A 23248-nucleotide genomic window follows, 5' to 3' on the forward strand; every position below is an offset into this window, starting at 1 on the left:
ACCCACTTACCATCCACTCACTTCTACCCTCCCAAAAAAGCCCTACACACCAGACATCCACTGGCTTCCACACTCCATAGGACTCTACCCACCAACCATCCACTCACTTTCACCCTCCAAAAGGCCCTCCCCCACCAGCCTTGCACAGACCTCCACCCTCTAATAGGTCCTATCCACCCATTATACGCTCACTTCCGCCCTCCAGGTGCCCCCACCCACGAGAATTCCATGCACCAGGAAATACAATTAAAGATACAACAGGAGGGTGATCATTGTAGAAGCAGAATGCGCAACCAATACTGCTAGTGCAGATTTAGCTTGCTTACATCGTAGGATTAAGCAGGATCGCTTGTGCCTTTTTTTCCTAGAGTTCCAATGCAGATTGCATCACACTGCATGGCACTTGCATCACACCATTTATTCATGGGTGTTACAAGGCAGCTCAAGTTACAGCAGGAGCAAGCCAGAGAGATACGAGCAGTACTGATAAGGATACGCTGACCGTGGAGAGGCTGGGGCTGATATGTGGAGAGGTACCTTCCACGTCCAGCAGACAGCTTGGCAACAGTCGCTTTCGCAGAGGATATGCTGGTGCCACTGCTGCTCACGTGGGCAGATTACGAGTGCAGTTGTTGGCGCGCTGCTCGAGCACGTGAAGGGCATTGTATGCATTGCTGGCTGTGCAGGCATTGTGAGTGAGCTCGCTTCCGATGCAGCGTTTTCCATTTGCCCACCCTGCCGTTTCTCTCGTTTCCACTAGTGCACGTGCGCATTGTGGGGTCTTGCTTTGCACAGAACTCGGCATGGGTTCTGTTTTCATGTCACAGCGATGTCACTGCCAGCTGTGAGGAAACCTATTGTGTTCCACTGGGATGTAAACATTGCCAGGCCGGTATTGTGAGCTGCTCTGCACGACTCATGCAGTGCAGGTCGCAGCTTGGCATCTGTTTTGGAAAAATTGTGTTTGAACTGAGGTGTTATCTATATCATTTTGCAGCGTTGTTCTTAGAGCCGCACATGATTTTTTTTTTTCACTGTTGCTTTCTTTACTTAGAGATGCCCGGAGCAGCTGAGAGATGGGGGTGTGTAGGATTAATGTGTGCGAACGTTAATGTGCTAGCATGTTTACATGTTCGCCAGCTTTCTGCGAGTTATGCCACATGTTGTGTTCTGTTCTCAAGGCAGTTCAGTGATTGCTGAAATCGACAGCCGCGACACTGTTGAGGTTCATCGATGTGGAGCCCTGTTGTGCAATTTTCATTTTGTCTTGCCCTAGGTATGCATAATGTGGGAAGAGTTGTTTGTCCTTTATGTAGTCCATATGATAAGGTAAATGGTAATGCTATAGTGACTTTTTTTGAATAAAATAAAATGCAGTCTGAATTCAGTCGCATGAAAACTTTGGCCTGTTTACATATGATATATTCTAGGGACAGCGTCATTGGACCTGCCAGTTCAGTCACGTTCATTAAAGTTAGCACTCAACTATACACAGTTGACCGTAAGCTAGTCTAGTTAGTGAAGGTTCATGTTTGTCAAGAAAACCAGTGTCCCTTGTTTTCTTGTCAAAAATGAAGCCCAAACTGTAGGATTGGTAAGCTTGCTTGGTATGTTCTAGATATTTTGTTTTGCATGCGATTGCCCTGTGAACCTAAGGATGCAAAAGGAAAGTATACCAGTTCCATCAGTGGTCCCAATCATTTGACAGATGTGCAAATATTCATTAAGTTTAAAAGCCTGGATTGTGATGTTCAGTGCACATATTGCATCTCTTCGCTGGTGCCTTTGTTCCTCCATTCTTGAAGCCGGTCAAGCGAGTGTGCTGTAGGAATATTAAATGCACTAGAATCGGAATGTTGTGCACTTGAAGATGAATCTGTAGCAGCGCCTTATTGGAATTCTGTTCAGTGGTTATTACAAAAAATTGCAGGGAACCTATAAACTCTGCCTTAAGGGTATGACGCGATGGCATCATGGGTTAATTCCCACATACGCACAAGGTCAGTCTCTACTTCACATTCATAGATCCCTCAGAGTCCTCATACCCCTCCTGGCGCAGTGGTGCAGCGGTTAAGCAATGCGCCACTTCCCTGCAATTGCAGGTGCTCCCAGCGGTGGGCCTCGTGCAGCCTAGGTTGCTTTCCCGAGTGACCGAGCAATAATTTAACTGCTCCCTTCCACAGTGGGCAGTTTGCTCACTATCCGCTGGGCATAGGTCACTTGACCTAGGTGGCCGACCTGCCTCCTAGGTTAGTTTATGGGGACCACCTGCCAGAGCCATGTCCGTGATTTTTCGCTCACAACGCTAACACCGGACTTTCTAGATACCTGTGTAGCAGAGCCAGCCAGGCCATGTGGCAGCAGGTTAATCTGTGTCCTTTCCTTGTCCTTTTGCCCCGGTGCAGTTGTCCACCGCGCACTTTCCTCCCTGCCCTGTGCCGCATCTTCCTGGACGAAGGGGCACCCGACAATGTGCTTGAGGTTACGGCCCGGGCCATCACTTACTACCTGGACGTGTCGGCCGAGTGCACTCGCCGCATTGTGGCCGTCGATGGCGCCGTCAAGGCCATGTGCAACCGCCTGGTGGTGGCCGACGTGTCGTCGCGCACCAGCAAGGACCTCGCCGAGCAGTGCGTCAAGGTCTGTGTGCTTCTTTGTTCTAGTTGAGAAAAAAGCGCCGCTGCCAACATTTTTCATAGGTTTCATCCCACCCCTTGCTATTTCCGATGGCTTCTTCATTGGTGGGGTGCCTGCTACATTAATCTTGCCACCATTGGCCGATGCCTCGGTGAGGGAAGTGTTTGTGGCCGTGTTATGGGCAGGATGGGCACAGTACCGTGACTTAGAATTGGTTGAGCATCAGCAGCATTGTACCTGCTGCTGTGGGCCCTGCCCCGTACCTCCCTGCGCACAGACAAAACTTTGAGGCTGGGGAAAGCCTCGGGAAAGCCTCTACAGTTTTATTCAAATATGTATGTATGATGTATTGTTGGGTTATTTCCGATAATATTTAGAAACTAAGCTTGTTTGTGTTTTGAATACTGCTCAAAGTTAATATTGTATAGTATCTGCTATTCTAGATCTTTCCATTGTTTCTCTTAACTATTGTTAATAACTATGTCGGCACTGTCTTGTAGAGGTTGTCTGGGCCATGTCAAGCTCTGATTTCACAGCTTTTAGCCCAGATATCCTTCCAAACTGAAACTTCCTGAATTGAATTGAATTGAATAACAGCAGCATTGATCAAAGGCCTGTGAGAGCCCCTTAAATGGCACAGTTTATGAATGAGCTTTGCTCCCATGCTGCAAGAAAGACGTATATGTGTTAGAAAAAATAGAACCGTGGATATTGTTATGGTTTGCCATGACTGGTGAACAGCTCTCATGATTTTGAAAAAATTGGTTTTTGAGGAAAGGAGATAAAGCAGTAGTAGTCTCACATTTCAGTGGACTGGAATACTGCACTGTGAGGGAAGGGAGGTAGGTGCGAGTGAAAGAAATATGTGCCTAGTGGAGGGCTGGGGAATAATTTCGACCACATGGGGATGCTTGATTTGCACTGACATTGCACAGCACATGAGCGTCTTTGCATTTTGCTTCCTTCGAAACGTGGCTGCCGTGGCCGGGTTCGAACCCGGGAGCTCTGACTCAGTTGCCAAGTGCCCTAACCACTGAGTGCAAATGTTACTTTTGTCATCCCTCCTGCAGAAGTATTCGCCTCGCACTTTTGACTGCAGTATGGTCTGCTCTATCATATGAGTTACCTAGACTTCTTTAAAAGCAACAGTTAACAGCAACAGTAATAGCTTGAATGCAGCCCGATTACTCCCGCCACCACGGTGGCTGAGTGGTTATGGCGCCCGGCTGCTGGCCCGAAAGACGCGGGTTCGATCCTGGTCGCGGCGGTCGCATTTCAATGGAGGCGAAATTTTAGAGGCCCGTGTACTGTGCGATGTCAGTGCACGTTCAAGAGCCCCAGGTGGTCGAAATTTCCAGAGCCTTTCACTATGGCGTCTCTCATAGCCTGAGTCGCTTTGGGACGTTAAAACCCCAAAACCATATACCATAAACCAAACCAGCCCGATTACTCCCGATTAAGCCTCATTAAGGCGATGATTTTCAGTAGTTTTATGAATTGTTATGTTTCCAGGGTCACCAGTTTATTTGCTCATGTGGTAGCACCTGCCACTATGTCATAATAGTGTTGGTGAGTCTGTGGGAAGGATGAACTTGCTGTCAAAGCAAAAATACATAATTTGTTGCACTTGCTGTCCGGTTCCTTGAATGCATGTGCTTGTTTGCTTCAACATTTTCCCAGCTGATCTTTGGGTTTTCACCATCATTTAAGATGCCGAATTAAGTCTGTAGGCATTTGGGCTGTGCTGCTGTTAGTGCACTAACTTTGGAAAGCTTTGTGGTTTTGGTTTTAGCTGCAGCTGTTTCCTAATGTGTGCACATGCATTCACAATACTTAATGGAACCTTTCTGTGCTCGTAACTGCATTCTTCAACACAAGTGTATATTGCATTGTAACCTTTGCCCTTCTACAAGAGTTGCGTAGGCTTAATCACTTAAAGCATTGCCTCTCTGCCCTGGCGGCCCTCAGGTTCTGGAGCTCATCTGCACCCGGGAGGCGGGTGCTGTGTTTGAGGCCGGAGGCCTGCAGTGTGTACTCTCCTTCATCCGGGACAAGGGTTCCCTTGTGCACAAGGACACCCTTCACTCGGCCATGGCCGTGGTGTCGCGCCTCTGCGGCAAGGTGGACACCAGCGACGCCTGTCTGCCGGCCTGTGTCGAGGCCCTCTCTCTCCTACTGCGCCACGAAGACACCCACGTGAGTTGCCACTCTGCCTCTCTCTCGTTGGTCTCGAGTGTCATCTTGTCAGCTCGGAGCGGTTTTTGTTGGTCAGGCACAGAGCTTTTGGAGCAATAGATTTCCTCAGGTGTAAGGGAGAATGCCGTGAGCATATGTGGCGAGTGGAGCCTGGGACAACTTTTCTTGGCAGTGCTGTAGAGGCCAGGCAGAAAGGGGAAAGAGACTGGCTTTGTCCGAACAGGATCACACACGTGTGCCCATGGAGTGGGTGCAGTACACTTCTCTGCCACTTTGGTGCTTTGGGCGGAAATGCAGTTGTAGATCGTTCTTGCACCTCTAGGTTTGTAGGAGATATCTTAAATTGCTTGTAACTTTGAAAACATATAGCGCAGCAAACAGACCTTTCTAAGCTTCTGGTTGGCACGTGATTGTCCTGGTCTCTTGTGCACCAGGAAGCCCCCAGTGCACAACACAGTGCAACGTTGATGCCTGTACCGAGACCATAAAAAAAAGTTGGATGTTTTTATGCTGCATGTGTGCGCCAACCTATATAGGATCACTTCTGGCTTCAAAGAACAAGCCAGCACCTCGTTTTGTGGGCTGACGCATATTTTGAGCTCTGCATTGCCGGAACATGCTTCCGACGGTCATGATTAAAAAGAGCACTCACAGTCATAGTGCACAGAAGAACCACAAGAGTACCAGTAATGTATTTTTCAGAAATTTCTGTACTCTTTGAAATTTTTAACGCCTACTGCATTTGAGATTCTGTGTTCTTACCTAAACCAGAGTCATACTTGACCTTGTAAGGCAGGGCGCACTCATTGGAAGTGATGCTAAAGGTATCACTAGGGTGTATGTCTTGTTCATTAACAGCTGGACAGATCATTTGGCCTCCTAATTTTTTAGTGCACTGGCACTTATAGCGACCTGCAGGTCGCTAGCAGCCTGCCCACCGTGTCACACGGCAGCTCATTGAATCGTAAGAGGCTGGTCAGGAAGAGCAAATTGGGTCGCAACCCAACCCAATCAACCCAAGTCCCATCGATGGCAGCTCTTGCCATAGTAGAGCAGTGGTGCATCTTAACTTGACCGCTGCACCACTGTACCAGGAATGGTAGGAAGACTCCCAGGGATCTATGAATGGAGAGAATGACCAATTCCGCATATATGGACATTAACCCATTATCGCTATCCGAACAACAGCTGTCCGGGAACGCTAGATCTGAACACCAGAACCGAAGGGAAAACCTAACTGCTGCCGCTCCTAGTTCGCATTTGGCCTAACTACGCAAATCGACCATCATTTCTTCTTCCAGATTGCTGTTAGGAATCATTTTATCATCCACATCTTATTAGATTAGCGGTCATTCCACTCTTACTTGCTGTTTTGATCTCATTCATGGTTGCTTTCAGTGGGGAAGAATGCATGCGCATGTTTGCAAGAGTCGTAAACTCACCGTTAGAGCGCTGCGCAGTTTTAACTTGTGGATAAAGGCTTTGTGGATGTGTGACTAAATGCTGTGGGTTCATTGGGGTGCCATTGTGGATGGTAGTAGGTTAAAAATAAGAAATTCTCATTGCATCATGCACAGGTGTCTGATGGTGCCCTCCGGTGCTTTGCCTCCCTGGCGGACCGGTTCATGAGGCGGTCCTTGGACCCTGCACCACTGGCTGAACACGGCCTGGTTCAGCAACTCCTGAGCCGCATGGCACATGCCGCAGCTCCGGCGTCCTCGTTGCTGGCGCCGCCTTCTGGAGGTGGCACGCAGAGTGGCGGTACCTCGGCACCCGCCGCTCCGCCGTCTGAGCCAAAGTCATCTCCGACAGTGTCCACCATCATCAGCCTGCTGTCCACTCTCTGCAGGGGCTCGCCTGCCATCACTCATGTAAGTCTGCTGTCAGCTTTGATGCATTGTTGTTTGTCAGCGGTGACTCCTACAGTACGCAATATTCCTGTTGAGATTCCAGAAACCCTTGGTGCAGCTCGTGATGACAGCTGTTAGTTCCTCAAAAGAAATTGTACCCCATAGAATTTAGGAAGAAGTAGCATGATGCTGGAGTTATCTTGATGCATCAAAAGAATATGTGGTTATTTGGAAATGTTGGAGTGTTTCTTGCTTTTTGTATTGGGTTCTGTCTTGCTTTTTGTCGGTTGTGATGTCAGTTTTTAAGGAACTCTTTGGAGAATTGTTTAAGAAGTTGTATGTGTGTGTGCACTTTTGTAGTCTGTTTTTATCATGCAAGTAGCCTGTTTATTTTTTGCACCTCTTTCTGCATTTAGATTTTGACTGCTATATTGATGTGGGCTCATTGAAGCATTTTGGCATAACGATACTGCGTGTTGTTAGCATTTAATGTTACCGTTTGGCATTTCCAGCATGCATATACCGTGCTCATGTCCAGTTAGTTTCTGGCACATAAATGGTAGCCCTCATGTGGGAACAGTAAGCTAAAACATTCTAACTGTGCACGTGCATACAGCTGATACCTGCCTAGCACACTAACCAGAGCAGTACCTCTGTGTATGGTGATTGTAAGCCAAAATATTAACCTACCATAATAGAAGTCTAGCAATGTCATATCTTTTACGTTTTATCTGGTGCTTGCTTTTTACGAAAGGAAGCATTTGGTTTCATGAATTTGAAGCATGGCACTTATTTTTGTTTGCAGGACCTGTTGAGGTCAGAGCTTCCGGACGCCATTGAGTCCGCCCTCCAAGGAGATGAACGGTGAGCATGGGACTATGGCAGAATTACTAAAGTGTAAGGCATGTGCAGAATATTAGCGACCGTGAAAGGAAATTTCATTGTCTGCTTAAAAGCGCCCAACCACTTGTAGGTTAGGTTTTTGTGCTGTCTTCTACAGTCATTATCGGCCTCCCTTTTGATAACTTTTGAATGGTTAAAAATTCAAATCTATTGCATTGGTGGGAGCTCCAGTTTGTGAACAGAAAGAGACACAAAAATTTAGAAAGGCTCACTTCTAGGCATTGATGAGAGCAGTAATTGATACCAGCAGTCATTTTTATTTGGCAAGTGCAAAACTGGTCCAGACGTATCAGGTTTGGGGTGGAACAGTCCTTCCCGTTTGTTGCATTGTTCCGCCATGAACTCTTCGTGGCAGCAGAGGTTTTTGGAGGCTTCATGTTCATCGTGTTCTTGTTTCCGGGGACAGATGTGTACTGGACACCATGCGCCTGGTGGACCTGCTCCTGGTTCTCCTGTTTGAGGGTCGTAAGGCGCTGCCCAAGGCTGGTGTGGCCTCTGTCTCCACCCGGCTGAGCTCCCTCCGGCGGGTGGACAGTGCCGGGGGCGAGCGCACCCACCGGCAGCTCATCGACTGCATCCGAAGCAAGGACACGGACGCCCTCGTGGACGCCATTGACTCGGGCGGTAGGTCATCCCTGCTAATCTCTCTTGCCATTGCTCCTTGGATGAACTGTCTAGCTTGGCTGGATTAGTAGTGATATGCATTAATGGAAATTGCATGTACTTCGCTGATTGTAAAGCATGCAGAGTATAGAGGGCTTCAGAGCAGGTTTAAGCATTTGGGTCTTGGCTACTGCATTAGCTCAATGCATGTAATGTGGCATTGCTGTCATCTGAGATGCGGATTGGAGCTGCAGTCCTGCATGTGGCATCAGGGCCAAAATGCGGGGTGTGCCTGCCATTGAAATATGCAGCTGTTGTCAGTGAAAAATACACAACAGTATAGTGAGACTTGTGCAAAATGTTCCTACCACATACAGATAGATCTCTTCTGTCCATTGCAGTGATTTCCGGAAGTGTTTTGTTGCGTCATTTGTATAAGAGAAGGTTGCAGGGCTGGTGTTGTAGTCTATGAATTGTGCTCTGACGCCTTCTTTGCTTCTACCCCCCCCCCTACCTGGAGCAGGCATTGAGGTGAACTTCATGGATGATGTGGGCCAGACGCTGCTCAACTGGGCCTCAGCCTTCGGCACCCAGGAGATGGTCGAGTTCCTGTGCGACAGGGGTGCCGACGTCAACAAGGGGCAGCGTTCCTCCTCCCTCCACTACGCCGCCTGCTTCGGACGACCTGGTGTGGCCAAGGTGGGTGTGAGGAATTCTGTGTCAGAAATGACGATGACACAGCCCAGAAACTTTTGTGCTTCTGTGTTTTTTTTTTCCCCTTCTATATTGCTTATGCTGGAGGTAGAAATAGCAGTGGCTGCAGGTTACACAGCCGGGACTTTATCCAGAATGTGTCTCATGCAGCTGGAGTAGGGTGAGGAGGTAGCATATTTGACTAAGTTATCGCAGAGTTGCTGGTGAGAGTGGTCACTGGCATGTTAATTGGCCACAAAGTCTTTTGAGTGCTATGGTGTGGTCTGTATTAGTTGTGCGCAATTATATGGTATGAGTTTCCCAAACCAGGTAGCAACACCTGTTCATGTCTTGACTGTCAAACCAGGTGGTAACGTCTGTTCATATCTTGACCCACTCACCGCTCAGTCATGTAATTTGTATATTTGCGCTGGTCCTTCTGGGCAAATGAATTTCGTTTGAGGGATCTTGAGTTATTTTTTTCCTTTAATCATTCACCTCCCCGCTCTCAGTTCTTCCTGTTCCCACTGTTGCTGCTGTGATGGTGCATCCCCACCCCCTGTGTTAATCTCTGCAGGTTCTGCTTCGGCACGGTGCCAACCCCGACCTGCGCGACGAGGACGGGAAGACGCCCCTGGACAAGGCACGCGAGAGGAATGATGAGGGACACCGGGAAGTGGCTGCCATCCTGCAGTCACCCGGTGCGTGGTGCATTCATTCTCTGGCTTCTAGTGCGCTAGCACTTAGAGTGGCCGTTCCCCGCATTTAGCCATTGTGCGTTTGTTTAAGATTGCTTTGTGGCAGGCTGCTCAGCTGCCCATCGGGGTGGGGGCAACCTGCCTGGGTGCAATGTGATTTGGTCGGTTGTGCGACCTTGTGATGACGTGGCAGGTGGACGATAAGCAGTGCAAAACAATGTCCACACAATGCTAGCACACCTAATTTGGATTTGGCCTAACTGTGCAGATTGACCCTCATTTTTTCCCTTGTTCATCTCCAATGCCAGCAGTGTATTCTCGCACACGTCTTCGGCGCTACACAGGTGCTCTTAGCTTGTAGTGCAGAGCAGGCATTAAAGTGGGTTTCAAGTGGTAACAGCAAGCTTGAGGGAAAGTGGTCCAAAAAAAAAAACAATTTATCATGTGCAGAAGCATGCAGCCTCGTGGCTACAGATTTGTTTAGCATCCTGACCACTTTACAGTTGCTTAACAGTGCACTCGCATAACCATTTTATTTCCAGTGGTGTTATCAAATTCCCTATAAGTTGACCACACTGGTGCTCCTTCATGTCAGTGAAGAAGTTGGCGTTGCTTTGCATTGCCATTCACTGAGCCATGCCAGTCACACTTAGTGCAGGTAAGCATGCGCCAAGCGGCAACAGCTGTGGCATTTGGTATGCTGCGACCATGCCAGATGGGCTCAACGCCAATGTGTGCAATAGTCATTTAGCCTGCCCTCTTGATGCTGGCTCATTTGAGCCTAGTTTGTCCTCAAAGTTTGGCAGAGGCAGTACTTTTTTCATCCAGGCTGCATCCCTGAAGCTAATGCTACATTATTTCATCAGTGCCCTCCTGGCCAAAATACACGACACAGCTGTTCCCAAATTACATGACAAAATTTTGTCGTCTTGTCGTTATGACAGATTTTTCTGTAGTATTGTGAAGTTCTCTGTTGTTGCGATAGAACAGACCCTGTCGTCACAACAGGAGATCTCACAATGTTACAGAAATTCTCGTCGCTGCAAGAATTTCTGTCGTGTCCCAAAACACGACAGGAAAATCTGTTGCGGCAGCAAAAAAACTTTCTGTTGTGTTTTCGATAGGGCTAATTCACTGCACCATTAGCATTTGAATCAAATTATGATTTGCGTGGACTGATTGCGATAGCAGAAGGTATATGATGGCCACACAGTACGCATATATGTGGCTCCATCTCGCATTGTTCGGCCTAGCATTAGGCCTCATGCTGGGTCTCGCATTAGTTCTAGCATCCACACACCAATGTAGTTCTGCAAACACAATGTAGCCCACTGTGTTGACAAATCCCAAGGCCAACTAAAAACCATCTTGGCTCTCGGAAACTTGTCGGCATGCAGGCGAGTGGATGTGCCCGGTGGGGGAGTCGCCTGGAGAGAAGCGGTCGTGCGGGGCCTCATCGTCGGGGGCCGGCGGCGGAGCCACGCCCGGGGAGCCCGAGGACGATGGTGAGCCTAAGGGCGACCCCGAGATGGCGCCTGTCTACCTGCGGCGTCTGCTGCCGGTCTTCTGCCTCACCTTCCAGCACACGCTCATCCGCTCAGTGAGGTAAGGAGGAGGGGTGTGCTCGCACACACGTCAGTGGTTGGGAGAGCCAAGGACCAAAAAACAGCTGAAGGCTGCTGGAAATCTTGTCCTGCACACAAGCAATCTTTTGTTAATTTTTGACAAGCAGACTTGGCTGTGCACCTGGTGCAAGGGTGGAAAGCAGCCTAAACTGGTTTTGTTCTCAAATGCACTGCAGCTGTTGCTGTCATTGAAAGATGAAATGTATCCGTATTGCACAGCGATGAGATGGACAATTTTGCATTTTTACTTTAAATAAAAAAAAATGTCAAGGCACAGCTCTCGTGCATAGAAGTTGATGAAGCAAGCATTTCAGGGGCTTTTTGCCGAAACAGCCACCTAGGTAACCCCTACACAATGGATTTGAAACCAGTCTTGAGAATCCGACTCTTTATTTGTGAGTTGAGGGCAATAAGCAGTGCTGCTCCATTGAGGTTGTGCATGTGTACCTGTCTGATTCATTGCTCGGCTTATTGCTGCTCACAGTGCACCTTCTCTGTCTGCCATTGCAGGAAGTCTAGCCTGAACCTGATCCGCAAGATGCTGCACTACATCCAGCCATCGCTGCTCAATGACATGGGCAACATCGAGAAGGGCGTGCCGAACTTTGCCTCGCTGGTGGTCGAGGTCCTCGCCAATGTCCTCGACTCTGAGGTGAGTGCAGGAAGATGTAGGAGCATACTGGTGAGCCTAGGCTTAGGCAGTCTTAGGCAGTGCGGCGAACATGTTGCATTTAGGTGGGCATGGATGTGTTTTAGAGCCTAATGCAGTAGAATCTCAATGATATGGTCGTGGTGGGTGGCGCATGACCTGCAAATAGCAGACATCGCTAGAGAACGGTGGGGTGTGGCCAATGATCCCATCAGCCGCAAAAAGATCTGCTCAAATGCATTATTGCATGTCGTGCTGTATGTGGATTTGGTTCGTTTTGGACGATAACGAATATCTTTCAAGGCCCCATTGGAATCATATCATGGATAGTCTACTGTATGTGAACTGACCAAATTCACTCCTCAATTGAGGTTATTGGAGGAGTGAAGCTGGTCTTCCTGCGTTCAGAACCTCACACGGAGGTAGACCATATATTTCAGGAAGTCTGAAAGCGCAGTATTATGAAGGTTGAGTTTTCTGTTTGGTTGTGTGGTCTTGTCCACCATAAAGATGACTTGCAGGTTTCTGCCTTGACCATGTTTAAAGTAAAGATTATGGGATATCGGCCCCTCATGAGGATGTCATACTTATATTTTGAGCTACCTGTGGCTGTAAGGCACCTGTCACCATTAGTTGTTGCCCTCAAGAAGGCTTTGCTGAGCTTGGTGAACTCTCTTGTGGTGACATCCTCTCTTTCTATTCCTTGCGCTGCCCATTGCAGGAGGACGAGGACAGCCTGTTGGTGTGCCTCCAGATGATCCAGGAGGTGATGACCAAGGGGCCGTCCACATTCCTGGAGCACTTTGCCCGCCTGGGCGTCTTCTCCAAGGTGCAGGCCCTGGCCGGTGGAGGTGCCGCCCTGTCGGCTGACCACTCCTCCGACGAGGGGATGGCCACAGCACCCTCCCCTGCCGCCGCCACCGGCCGTGGTAACGCCCGCGAGGAAGGGGTGAGCAGCGCCTCTTGTTTCGCGTGCTTTCTTCATGGAACGCAGTTGTGCCCTGTCAAGTCTTGCCTGCAAATTCGCTGGGCTACATCCTGTGTGCAGACTGTAGTACTGCCTATTGTGTAATGCCAAGAAAAGTGGCATGGAAACAGCTTGTGACAGTAGGACAGCGCTCGAGTTGCTAACAAGAAAAGCCTTGTACAGAGCAATTCTTAAAGGCTTTCTGTTTTTTCTCGTAGCGCCTGCTTTCTTCCTTGCATCTTTAATTGTGCTTCAAAATCACCACTAAACGCTCCACCCACCCACCCACCCACCCACCCACTGTGTCGGTGGGTGGAGGGAGTTAATGGCATCCACCCACAGGGTGGATGTCATTACCTTACTCATTGATAACCAACTCATCTTATATCATGGTCAACCTGGGTCGCATAACCCTACGGGTGGCTCCGTTTGGAACAGCCGCCTGTAAACAATAAATGTCTAAACAGCTATCGCCGAGTCTTGTGCCTTGCATAGTAGTAAGCGTCCTGTGAATTTTTTTTGCATGCTTTCATACTCTCTCACTCACTCTGGTTATGCATGTCCGGTTTGCAGGCCTCCTCCGCCGATCAGCAGCAGCCGGCGGAGGACGACTCTTCCTCCTCACCGCAGCAGCAGCCCTCGGCCCAGCCTGGGGCTCCCCAGGAGGATGCCCGGGAGATTGTGGCGGGCCGCCCCTACCACTGGCGGGACTGGAACCTGGTGCGGGGCCGCGACTGCCTGTACCTGTGGAGCGAGGCGGCTGCCCTGGAGCTGTCGCATGGCTCCAACGGCTGGTTCCGCTTCATCCTGGATGGCAAGCTGGCCACCATGTACTCGAGCGGCAGCCCCGAGGGTGGCTCCGACTCCTCCGAGAACCGGGGCGAGTTCCTGGAGAAGCTCCAGCGGGCACGCACCCAGGTGGGTGTGATGGTACCAACCTGTAGTTCTGGGCAGCAGCAAAGACATAGAGGCACCGGAGGCAGAAGGATGAGACGCAGTGGAACGAGGCAGACCAAGATGAGGCGGGCCATCGATGGTTTACTGCCAAGTTGAAATGGCTTTCTTCAGTGTCCACCGGCAAAGTCGTGAATAAACTAGCTAAACAAACCTTCAGAGTGGAGCGAAGTCTGCTTGGAGCAGTAGCACCTCATTGTTGGTATTGTTGGTAGCTCATAGCCTGAACCCAGGGGTAGTGTGGAAGACTGTTGATGGCATCTCGCTGAGTGGCTTGAGCTTAACCTTGCAATTACCCACCTGTCCTATCAGTGTACTCTGCAGCGTTGATAGCGTTGTCTTCCCCTTCGTACTCAAGGTCTAAAAAATTGTGCCTTGAAGCGCGCTGCGAGCATGAACATTCTTTTTTTTTCCTACCCATCGCCCGATTGTCACCTGACTGGCATGTCGTGTGTGCTCAGGTGAAGCCCCACACTCCGAGCCAGCCCCTGCTGTCCAGCCCGAGCGCCCTGCGCCTCGTGGTGGGCAACTGGTCCCTGTCGTGCCGGCGTGAGGGCGAGCTCTCCATCCACAACTCGGACGGGCAGCAGCAGGCCACCCTGCTGCGTGAGGACCTGCCAGGGTTCATCTTCGAGTCCAACCGGGGCACCCGACACTCCTTCACGGCCGAGACCTCCCTAGGCCCTGAGTTCGCCGCAGGCTGGGCGGGCCGCCGGGGAAGGCGCCTCCGCTCTAAGATGGAGGCCCTCAAGCAGAAGGTACAGCAGTGGGGTATATGCTGCACAAAGGGAAAACGGGATGTGAGTTCAGGGGATGGAGGGCATGTTGGCATGATTGCACATGTGTGCATCCTTGTCCCTTTTTTGTTTTGTGCAATGTGTTTTTTTTTTTACTATTGAATGAATGGACCACCAACTCGACATTATCTCTTCTCGAGTTGATGAGGAAAATCGAGCTGTGGACTAGATTGCTGTTTGATGCTGAGGCTACCTTCTCTTGAGCATTTGATTGATTTATGACCGCAGTCACATGATTTGGGACATTGGTGGGGCTGGCTGTTGTTGTCGGCAGTTGCCCGCAGTGTGTCAGGTCAGGAGGAGCACTTGAACACGTCTCTCTCTCTTTCTGTTTGCAGGTTCGAGTTCAGGCGCGAGACATCTACAACGCGCACTTCCGGAGTGCCCAGGCACAGCCACGCGTAGTGGTGACACGGCTGTGCAAGATTGTGGACCAGATTGACCGTGCCTGCCAGAAGCAGCTCTCCAGTTGGCAGGAGGTGAGACAATGCGCACACACTTTCAAAAAGGAGCAGTGTCCGAGCTGCCTTGCGATGCACTGTAGCCAGACTAAAGAACATGTCTCCAGGCGTAAGCTGTTCTTAGGCTAGTCTTAATTTAGGGTTTAGGGCAACCACAATTATTTGGATGTGCTTCCGCTTATGCCGAAGCCGGCCAGTCTACATGCTTACAGTAAAGTCTCGGTATAACAAACACTGACATTACGAATTATTGGCTATGTGAAACTGTCACTAATTATGTGTAACGCATGTGATTCTTTTGACCTGCCACTGCTGCCGCATGCTGGCAGCGCTGTGTGGGGAAGCCACTTCAACTGGCATTTGCTGTTTCTTTTTGTGGCCTCTGCAGTTGCCCCGAGTGGCTTTGCTTTGAAGCTGCTCTCAGAATTCGAAGATCTTCCCCATTTGCCATCCTTCCTTTCACTGGCTAAACTGCTCTTCTTTTGCTCGAGTTATTTTGGGTGAAATTTTATATTTCAAATTTCGGCTGCGTTGAAATGTTTTAAGATTGTTTATGTGCTCTCTAGAACTAGGTTTGACTATAGTAGTGAATTACTAGTAGTAGTGTATAGTGTACTGTAGCAGTGTAGTGTGGTAGTGTAGTGTAAGCTGCTGGTTTATTCAAACTGGCACTTCGTGCTTGTCTGCATCAAGCGAATTAAAAAAAAGGCCAACATTAATTCATACTCTGCATAATTCAAATTATCAATCCCTTTAGCTTTTGAGAGCCAGCCGTGTTTCACTGTGCACGTTCCGTACAAGTTGTTTATGTTGGCCCACGAGGCAAGTCATCCAGGCACCTTGCACACACAGTGTCTGGAGTTACGCTTGTGGTAGATTAAGGGGGGAAGCGGGGATCAGATCGCGATTTTCGCGAAAAAAATCGATTTTTGAAAAGTACGCTTTTCAGAATCTACAGCATCATTTCTATCTTGTACTGAAATATTTCACCAAAAAACAAACTCTAAGCACTAAAAATAAATATATTTGTCGGTGCCGGCGTCCACGCATCCGCCCGAAATCGCGAAAAAGTCGCGAAGTTCAAGGCGCGACTGTTCGGATTTCCCGCCACGGAGCGCCGCCATTTTGGTATCGTTGGAAAGCCCGACTCTTCGGCTCTTTTTCCCAGCCCTTCCCTTCCTCCCCTGCCAGCCAGCAAGCGCACAAAAAAAGAAAAACCGGAGGGTGGCAGCACGGAGCAGCCAATGACTGCCGCGCCCCGATTGGCTCTGCGCCGCGGCGCGTTGTTAGGTGCCTCCTCATTGGCCGACGCCGCGCCATAATGGCGGTTGAGGCAAGGAGCGTCTGCTGGGAAGCCTTTCTGGCCTTTCCTTCTGTTGTGTTTCGAGGAGTTCGACCACGTGCAATGGATCCGCGCACGTTCGAAAAGAAGTACCGGACGAAGCATGCCTACGGGAAGCGGAAACGCAAGCCCGTCACAGCAAGGAAGAAGCGGCTATTGTCAGCAGGTGGTTCGGCCGAGCCAAGCGACCGTTCAGAATCGGCGGAGTACGCGCCCAACGTGCTGTGCGATCTCTCGCCCAACGTGCTGCGGGATCTTCCGCCGAGTCGAGCACCAGCCAGTGATAGTGAGACGAACCATGATCTTTTGCCGTCGAAGCGCGGGCGCAGTGTTACTGCACCGGTGACGATCGACGTGCGCGAGCGTCCCACCATACGCGAGTGTCCCGTCGCAACTTCGTCCAGCACAGATAACGGAGTCGGCTTGCAGCGGTCATCGCCGCCCGACTGCAGAGCATCGGAGACGCGCTTCCGCGGTGAATCGTTCCACGCCGAGATGTCTCCGCAGCCAACAACCGCCAGTGAAGGCAGTCCCATGCCATCGACGAGTTCCGGCGCTTCGACGGTGCTGCAACGCGGGCGCACGCTCGATGCCGCGGATGCGCCGGCGGCCGTCCTTGCCGCTCATCGCAGTGTTGACAGTTCGCCCAGAGAACGTCGCACTATTCAAGCTCACCTAAAAACACGATTTGTGTCCGCGGAAAGTGCAGAACTGCAAGCGTCGAGAGTTCGCGAATCGCTTCGCGCGGTTTCAGCAACGGAGCGCAAGTTCGGGCTGACTGGCTCACAGGAAAATGCCATTCCCGCACCTCCAGAAGAGGAGTTTATGCTTGTTCAAGTTGCTGCTTTGAACTCGCTAATTGGTTCCACGCTTTGCCCAACTTGTCAGCAGCCCGGCCTAGCAGTGCACCGCGAGACTGAACTGGGGCTAGCTGTGAAGATGGTACTTTCATGCATTTCCTGTGGTACCCTACAGTCAGAGTGGTCCTCACAAAGGAAGAGCGGCTCTAGAGCTTTTGAGGTCAACATCAGAGCTATGCAAGCAATAAAGAGCATTGGGAAAGGACCAACTGCTCTTAATGACTTCTGGGCCACCATGAATGTCTCGCATCGTGGGTTACACCACAAAACATATGATGAGCACCTCAAAAAAACTTTCAAGCCTGCCGCAGCGGCAGCTGCACACAACATCTTCACAGATGCTGTAGAGGCAGTGAAAAAGGTGTACATTGAAATGGGGACATTTTCAAAGAACATCACAGTAGTTTATGATGGAACATGGTTGACACGCGGTCACAGCTCCCATACTGGCGTAGGCTGTATAATTGAATTTCATACAGGACTTGTGTTGGACTGCGTAGTTCTGTCCAACTTCTGCCTTGGGTGCAGCCGACAGCCAGCAGAAAGTAACCCCCATTATGCTGAATGGAAGCAGCAACACCAGTGCCAGAAAAACACTGATGTGAATTCTGGAAGAATGGAGGTTGAGGCTGCACTACAACTCTTCAGGCGCTCCTTGAGCAAAAATGATTTGCGCTACACAAACATAGTTTGTGATGGGGACAGCCGCATGTTTCGCACTTTATGTGATGAAGAAGTTTATGGTTTTGTGCAGCTGTCTAAAGAAGACTGCATAAATCATGTGAAAAAACGAATGGGGGCTGCACTTCGCTCTTTGGTAGCCAAGGCAAAGAAAGGAGAGCCACTAGGTGGAAAGGGGGGCCTGACACAGCAGCTCATCAAAAAACTGACAAACTACTATGGCCTTGCTCTGCGGAACCATTCAGAAGTCGAGGAAATGCAAAGGGCAGTAATGGCAACATACTACCACATCACATCAACAGATGGTGAGCCCCATCATGAGCTGTGTCCCCCTGGCCCCCTTAGCTGGTGCAACCACCGATCAGCTGAGGCAGAAGGGCAGCCAGCACCAGCTCACAAGTACAAGCTTTCAGCTAAAGTTGCTGAAGCACTTCTGCCTGTGTACCAGCGCCTCTCAGACCCTCAGTTGCTGGCCCGGTGCAAAGGAGGCAAAACTCAAAACGCGGCTGAGAGTCTCCATTCAGTGATATGGTCATTAATATCAAAAGACCAGCATGCCTCACTGTTTGCCGTGGAAACAGCAGTGCACGAGGCAATTTCAAGGTACAACTCGGGCAGTCTGAAAGCTTATTCAGACCTGTGCACAACATTGGGCCTGCGCCCTGGTGCCCTCTCTCTTCAGCGGGCTGTCGAGAAAGATTCCCAGCGAATGAAGAAAGCACACAAAGTCCATCTCCTGAAAGGACAGAGGGCTAAGAAGTCACCTGCTGCCAAGGACACCAAATTTTACAACGCAGGAGCATTCTAGACAGTGTGTGCCAGTATGGAACTTTGAGGCTTGTTTTCTCAAAAGTTTGTTTTGGGCTTATCACCTCGCTCGTGGAAAGCATAGCACGGCAATGAGAGCTCGGATTTTAATCCTGTTTGTTTTGTTGCAATTGCTGAAGTGTGCCTTATGTCAAGACAGTCTCAGATTTACCATTTAGGCTCACCATTTTTTATTACACAATAATTGGAGCATGATACATTCTAAACATAAAGAGAAGGTGCATACTGTGTCGTTTAGAAGAAGAGCAGAGAAATTTAAAAAGAAATCAAGAGAATCTTGACTTAGACTATACTTCTTAGTAACTATTAAAAACATTTACAGACCCATAACCCATTTTGCTGTCACGCTAGGCTTTCCACGAGCAAGCAACATGTGAGCAATATATAAATAATGATAAAATCAAAACTACTGAAGATATTATTGTGAAACTTTGTAGCTGTCTGTTTGATGCTATTTCAAACCTGTCTGCCAAATTTCATCACTCTAAGTTAAAAAATAAAAAAGTTTGTTCCGATCCCCTCATCCCCCCTTAAGCTGCTGGTGGCTGCTCTGGCCTGATGTGCCGCTGTTCTAGCAGTGCTTCAGCGCCATTCACCAGCAGTGCCGGTCACTTCTGAGAGTTGGTGCTTGGTGCTCATGTGCTTTGTGCCTTAGTAGGGTGACCTACATTCTGTCTCTTAAACTGAGTGCTAACTGTGTTTCGTTTAATACAGGCTCTTGTTGTGGTCTACCGAGCTTATTTAAGCCTGCTTAGGTTGTTGTTTACTTCCAGGTTTCAGATGTTTAACACTGTCGTTACACCAACCTCTGCATTGTGCTGCGGCAATCTTGTGAAATGCACTTGGGTCAGGCAGCCATGCTAGCATCTTAACAGCCAGAATGGTTGACAGTGTTTTTGTGGGCAGAGCTTTCCAACGTTTTTCACATGTTCCATGGTCAGAATGGAGCAGGGAGCAGTAGGTGTGCATGCGTGCGTGCACGCATGCTTTAGGACCTAAACTTTCCTTTGGAGTCACGTTCAACAGCTGTCAGTTGTGACTCATTCTTATGTGTAGTGATGGAGTAAGCAGGTTAGTATGCATTCATTATGTCACTGTACACATGGCAACTGACAGTGGAACTGATTGGGAGTTTACAGTTTCGATCCTGGCTGTTGCTGCCTTGAGGCAGATTGTGGTTGCACCCACATGCACAGAGATTTCGTTGCATGTTAAAAAGCCTCGGAAGGATGAAATCACCGTCAGGCCATTGATTACAGTATGCGTCATTGACCGCAACCGTTCCTTTTTTTCTCCCCTTTTGCGACATGTGCAGCCCCATTCGGACTGGGGGCGGCAGCTGCGTCTGGCGCTGCAGGAGCTGGTGCAGCTGCTGCAGGACGACCGGGCCGTGTCGGCCTACGAGCTGCACAGCAGCGGCCTCATCCAGGCACTGCTCCGCCTGCTGGGCAAGAGCGTGAGTGTAATACCGCACCTCTTCTCCGCATTTGAGTTCTTGTTGAAACCAGCTTTGTGGGTAAACAAGCAAGGTTTCTCTATGACTTACATATCTCGTAAGGACAGCGGTTGTATGAATTGCGCAGCCCCTCTGAATGGTTTCATTACAGATTCCATGCCTGCACTGTTTGTAGAAAAAGCATCGTTAGGTTGTGTTATAGGAGCCAGTATGCTGAAGGGATGAGCGATAGAAATCACGGTGAACGTGAAAGTAGTAAACGTCTTTGGAACGCTGTAACGCATGAATTAGGCGGTATTTTTCAATCAAAATTTGTAGATAGCTGTGCAATGACCTCAGGATCGCGAAAATGAAAAGATCAAAAATCATTTTTTTTTACCAATTTTGGACCGAAAAGAGCCGTGTCCCCCCCTTAAAGTTTATCCTTTCATTCACCTTATTTATTGCCTTTTATGATTTTGTTTTTGGTCAGAGAACTGAGGTGTTGCGACTAGTGGAAGCTCCGGCAACTTTTCACGTTGGTGCATAGTGATACCAAGATGGCGGTGCTCTGTTGGTGAAAAGTTATGGTATCTGCGCCGAGCCCATCAGAAGCGCGATTCACTTAATGTTTTTGACAACCACATACAGTCAATGACCGAAATTTCGGACCCGTTATTTTTCGGACATGCTAGATTATTCGGACTTTTTCACGGCACCGCAGCACGGCCCATAGAGCCAATGTATAAGAGCGCCTGAAATTTCAAATGCACCTCAACTGACTGCTCGATTTTTCGGACCTTGTTTGCACTCGCCGCCAATACCCAAGCCGCCATGTAATGTATACAGTGGAACCCTAATTCAAACTGCAGGAGAGCTAAAAAACTTGATCAAAGAAATCAAAATTCAATCCTAAAGGGAGCCTCTTAACTTGCGATGCTGATATTCTGCGCGAGTTGGCACATTGCACCTGCGTGGTTTTGAATTCGTACTGTTCTTGAATGTCATCCGCCGCACGAACTTGAACAGTAGTCGGAGTTCGCGGACATCTTGAATACGGAAAGAGGTAGCAGGGAAGCGCGTGAGAGGCTTACGGCTTCATGGAAGCGGTGAGCGCGGGAGGAAATGGTGGTGCATTTCAAAGCGAGGTCAGCATACCTGCGGCAAGACGCACCGCCATTCTCACTTTTCTATCGTAAAACCACAAACATTTGTGTTTCAATGACAGTTCTCTCCATTATACGCAAGCCACCGGAGAACGCATATCAGCGGATACGATGCTGAGTTTGGCTCTAGTCGCTAGGCCTAATGAAGAAGGCCAACATCGACGGAGCTCCGGCTTTGGCTCTTTTTCGGTTCTTATTGTTTCGTCATCTTCGCGTTCTCGTTCCGGGCCCATCTTACTGCGGGCGCAGCGCAGTTCCCGCAGCGGCATGTTCGCTTTCCTGTTTGACTTTGTCTCAACCCGTGCGTTCTTCGGCGACATGCCGAGGGCAGCTCAGCCAGGCTGAGCCCGTGAAAGAGGTCGCTGCCCGTCGTCTGTGCACATGTCGCGCGGCGAAATTTAGTCAGGAGCTTTTGAATTTGTGCAATACAGCTGATCCCTTCCTCTGGCGTATTGGTAATAAGTTCGTGATTTTTTTCGTTGAGATTTGATTTTCTGGAGTGCCTCATTTTTCAGTCGTTTTCGCAGTCCCTAGAGAGTCCGAAAAATCTGTCGTCGACTGTATAAAGTTTTTCTTTTTTTCAAAATTTGGCCTGCATACTTCCATCTTAATTATGTTTGCTGTGATGCCGATTTTATTTGCCTCATCCGCCCTTATACCCTGTACGCTGACAGACATGGATGCATGTCAAGTGTAAACGGCAGGCACAACGGGAGGGGTTTTGCAGACTGTGTATTCAACCTTGCATTCGTCCTAGGGGGAATAGGGTGCTGCTGTCTTGCATGTCCCAGTGCACCCCTGGCTTGCGCAGTGTCTCTCTTCACCCGCGAGCATGTCATCCAGGTGTGTCTGTGTAGACTGTCTGGTGTCGCTCTTGCGGAAGAGAAAACCATTTGTTGCTGCGGCTGTTGTTGCCAATGCACTGGTCACTTCCGCGAGTCGGTGCTTGCCTCTTTGCTTAGCACCTTAGTATGGTGACCAACACTGTGCTGCTCCCGTATGGGCGTCCACTCTGCGGCGCCAGTGGCTTGAGTTTGGTCATGAATTGTGATGCTTTTACTTGCAGGTAATTAACAAAACGCAGAGGCATTGATCGGCTGGGGAGAGTTGTGTGTGTGTGTGTGCATGAACATAGCCTGAGTGCACCTTTGTTAGAGTTGCCATCCGGGTTCTTTGCTTTTCTGGGGAATTTAGTACAAATCAAATTTTGAGGATTCCTGACGGTTGCTCAGTGGAGTCCTAAATATCGTGCAAGTCCGAATTATTATAGTTCGAAAAATCGGTCTACTTCTTGGCTTTGCCGACATTAGCTTTGTTGCGTTGACGTTGCATTGAACCTTGGCAGACACTGAGGGACACCAATGTGTTCTGCCTCGCTTTGCAGGGTCTGGAGGGTAGCAATGGCCACATGGCATGGAGGGCCAACCGCCTGCTCAAGGACCGAGTGCACATTTTCAAAAACTGCTTCCACGACAAGCCCTACGGCAACGAGTAAGTGTGGCCGCACCTGGCTCTGTTTTACACGGCATTTTTGCTGTTGCTGTTGCATTGCCTCGTATTGCGCTATCAAAAATAGTAACGGTAATCATAAGGCTAGTGAGGTCTTCCTGTACACTTCTTGCTTTTGACGCACTGTGATCGTCAAAGCTGCCGTATTCTGCATTTCACAGCTTCTTACCTTAATTAAGCACCACCTAAGTGTGTGGTGAGCGAGGTCATGCTTGAAAACCCATGGGTCAGTCATCCACTCATGCCAGTGCGTGGCTGTTTGGAGTTACGCCCATGGAAGATAAAGCCGTTGGCTGTGAGTCGCCTCTGCGGCGGTGCCGTTTTGGCAACGTTGCGCTTGGTGGCTGCCAATGCGTTGGTCGCTTCAGGGTTCGCACTTTGGCATAGTCACTGT

At 49.4% G+C, this 23248-nt stretch overlaps 2 protein-coding genes across 3 annotated transcripts in view; both read left to right on the forward strand.

Annotated features, from left to right (window-relative positions):
* Positions 1 to 23248, forward strand: part of Ufd4 (ubiquitin fusion-degradation 4-like) — a 171800-nt gene that overhangs the window by 109852 nt on the left and 38700 nt on the right. For both annotated transcript variants that reach the window (XM_077665513.1, XM_077665515.1), the window contains exons 2-16: positions 2406 to 2640; positions 4606 to 4833; positions 6411 to 6704; positions 7489 to 7547; positions 7993 to 8210; positions 8713 to 8888; positions 9460 to 9583; positions 10978 to 11185; positions 11716 to 11857; positions 12576 to 12803; positions 13395 to 13739; positions 14237 to 14533; positions 14911 to 15051; positions 20060 to 20200; positions 22730 to 22836. In XM_077665513.1, coding sequence (XP_077521639.1) covers positions 2406 to 2640; positions 4606 to 4833; positions 6411 to 6704; positions 7489 to 7547; positions 7993 to 8210; positions 8713 to 8888; positions 9460 to 9583; positions 10978 to 11185; positions 11716 to 11857; positions 12576 to 12803; positions 13395 to 13739; positions 14237 to 14533; positions 14911 to 15051; positions 20060 to 20200; positions 22730 to 22836 — 2943 coding nt within the window. The remainder of the gene's footprint in view (positions 1 to 2405; positions 2641 to 4605; positions 4834 to 6410; positions 6705 to 7488; positions 7548 to 7992; positions 8211 to 8712; positions 8889 to 9459; positions 9584 to 10977; positions 11186 to 11715; positions 11858 to 12575; positions 12804 to 13394; positions 13740 to 14236; positions 14534 to 14910; positions 15052 to 20059; positions 20201 to 22729; positions 22837 to 23248) is intronic.
* On the forward strand, positions 15917 to 19273 carry LOC144132834 (uncharacterized). The gene has a single exon (XM_077665516.1). The coding sequence runs from the start codon at positions 16355 to 16357 to the stop codon at positions 18722 to 18724; it is 2370 nt and encodes a 789-aa protein (XP_077521642.1). The 5' UTR covers positions 15917 to 16354; the 3' UTR covers positions 18725 to 19273.

The sequence above is a fragment of the Amblyomma americanum genome, chromosome 5 (genome assembly GCF_052857255.1).
Source record: "Amblyomma americanum isolate KBUSLIRL-KWMA chromosome 5, ASM5285725v1, whole genome shotgun sequence".
In the NCBI taxonomy this organism is placed as follows: Eukaryota; Metazoa; Arthropoda; class Arachnida; order Ixodida; family Ixodidae; genus Amblyomma; species Amblyomma americanum.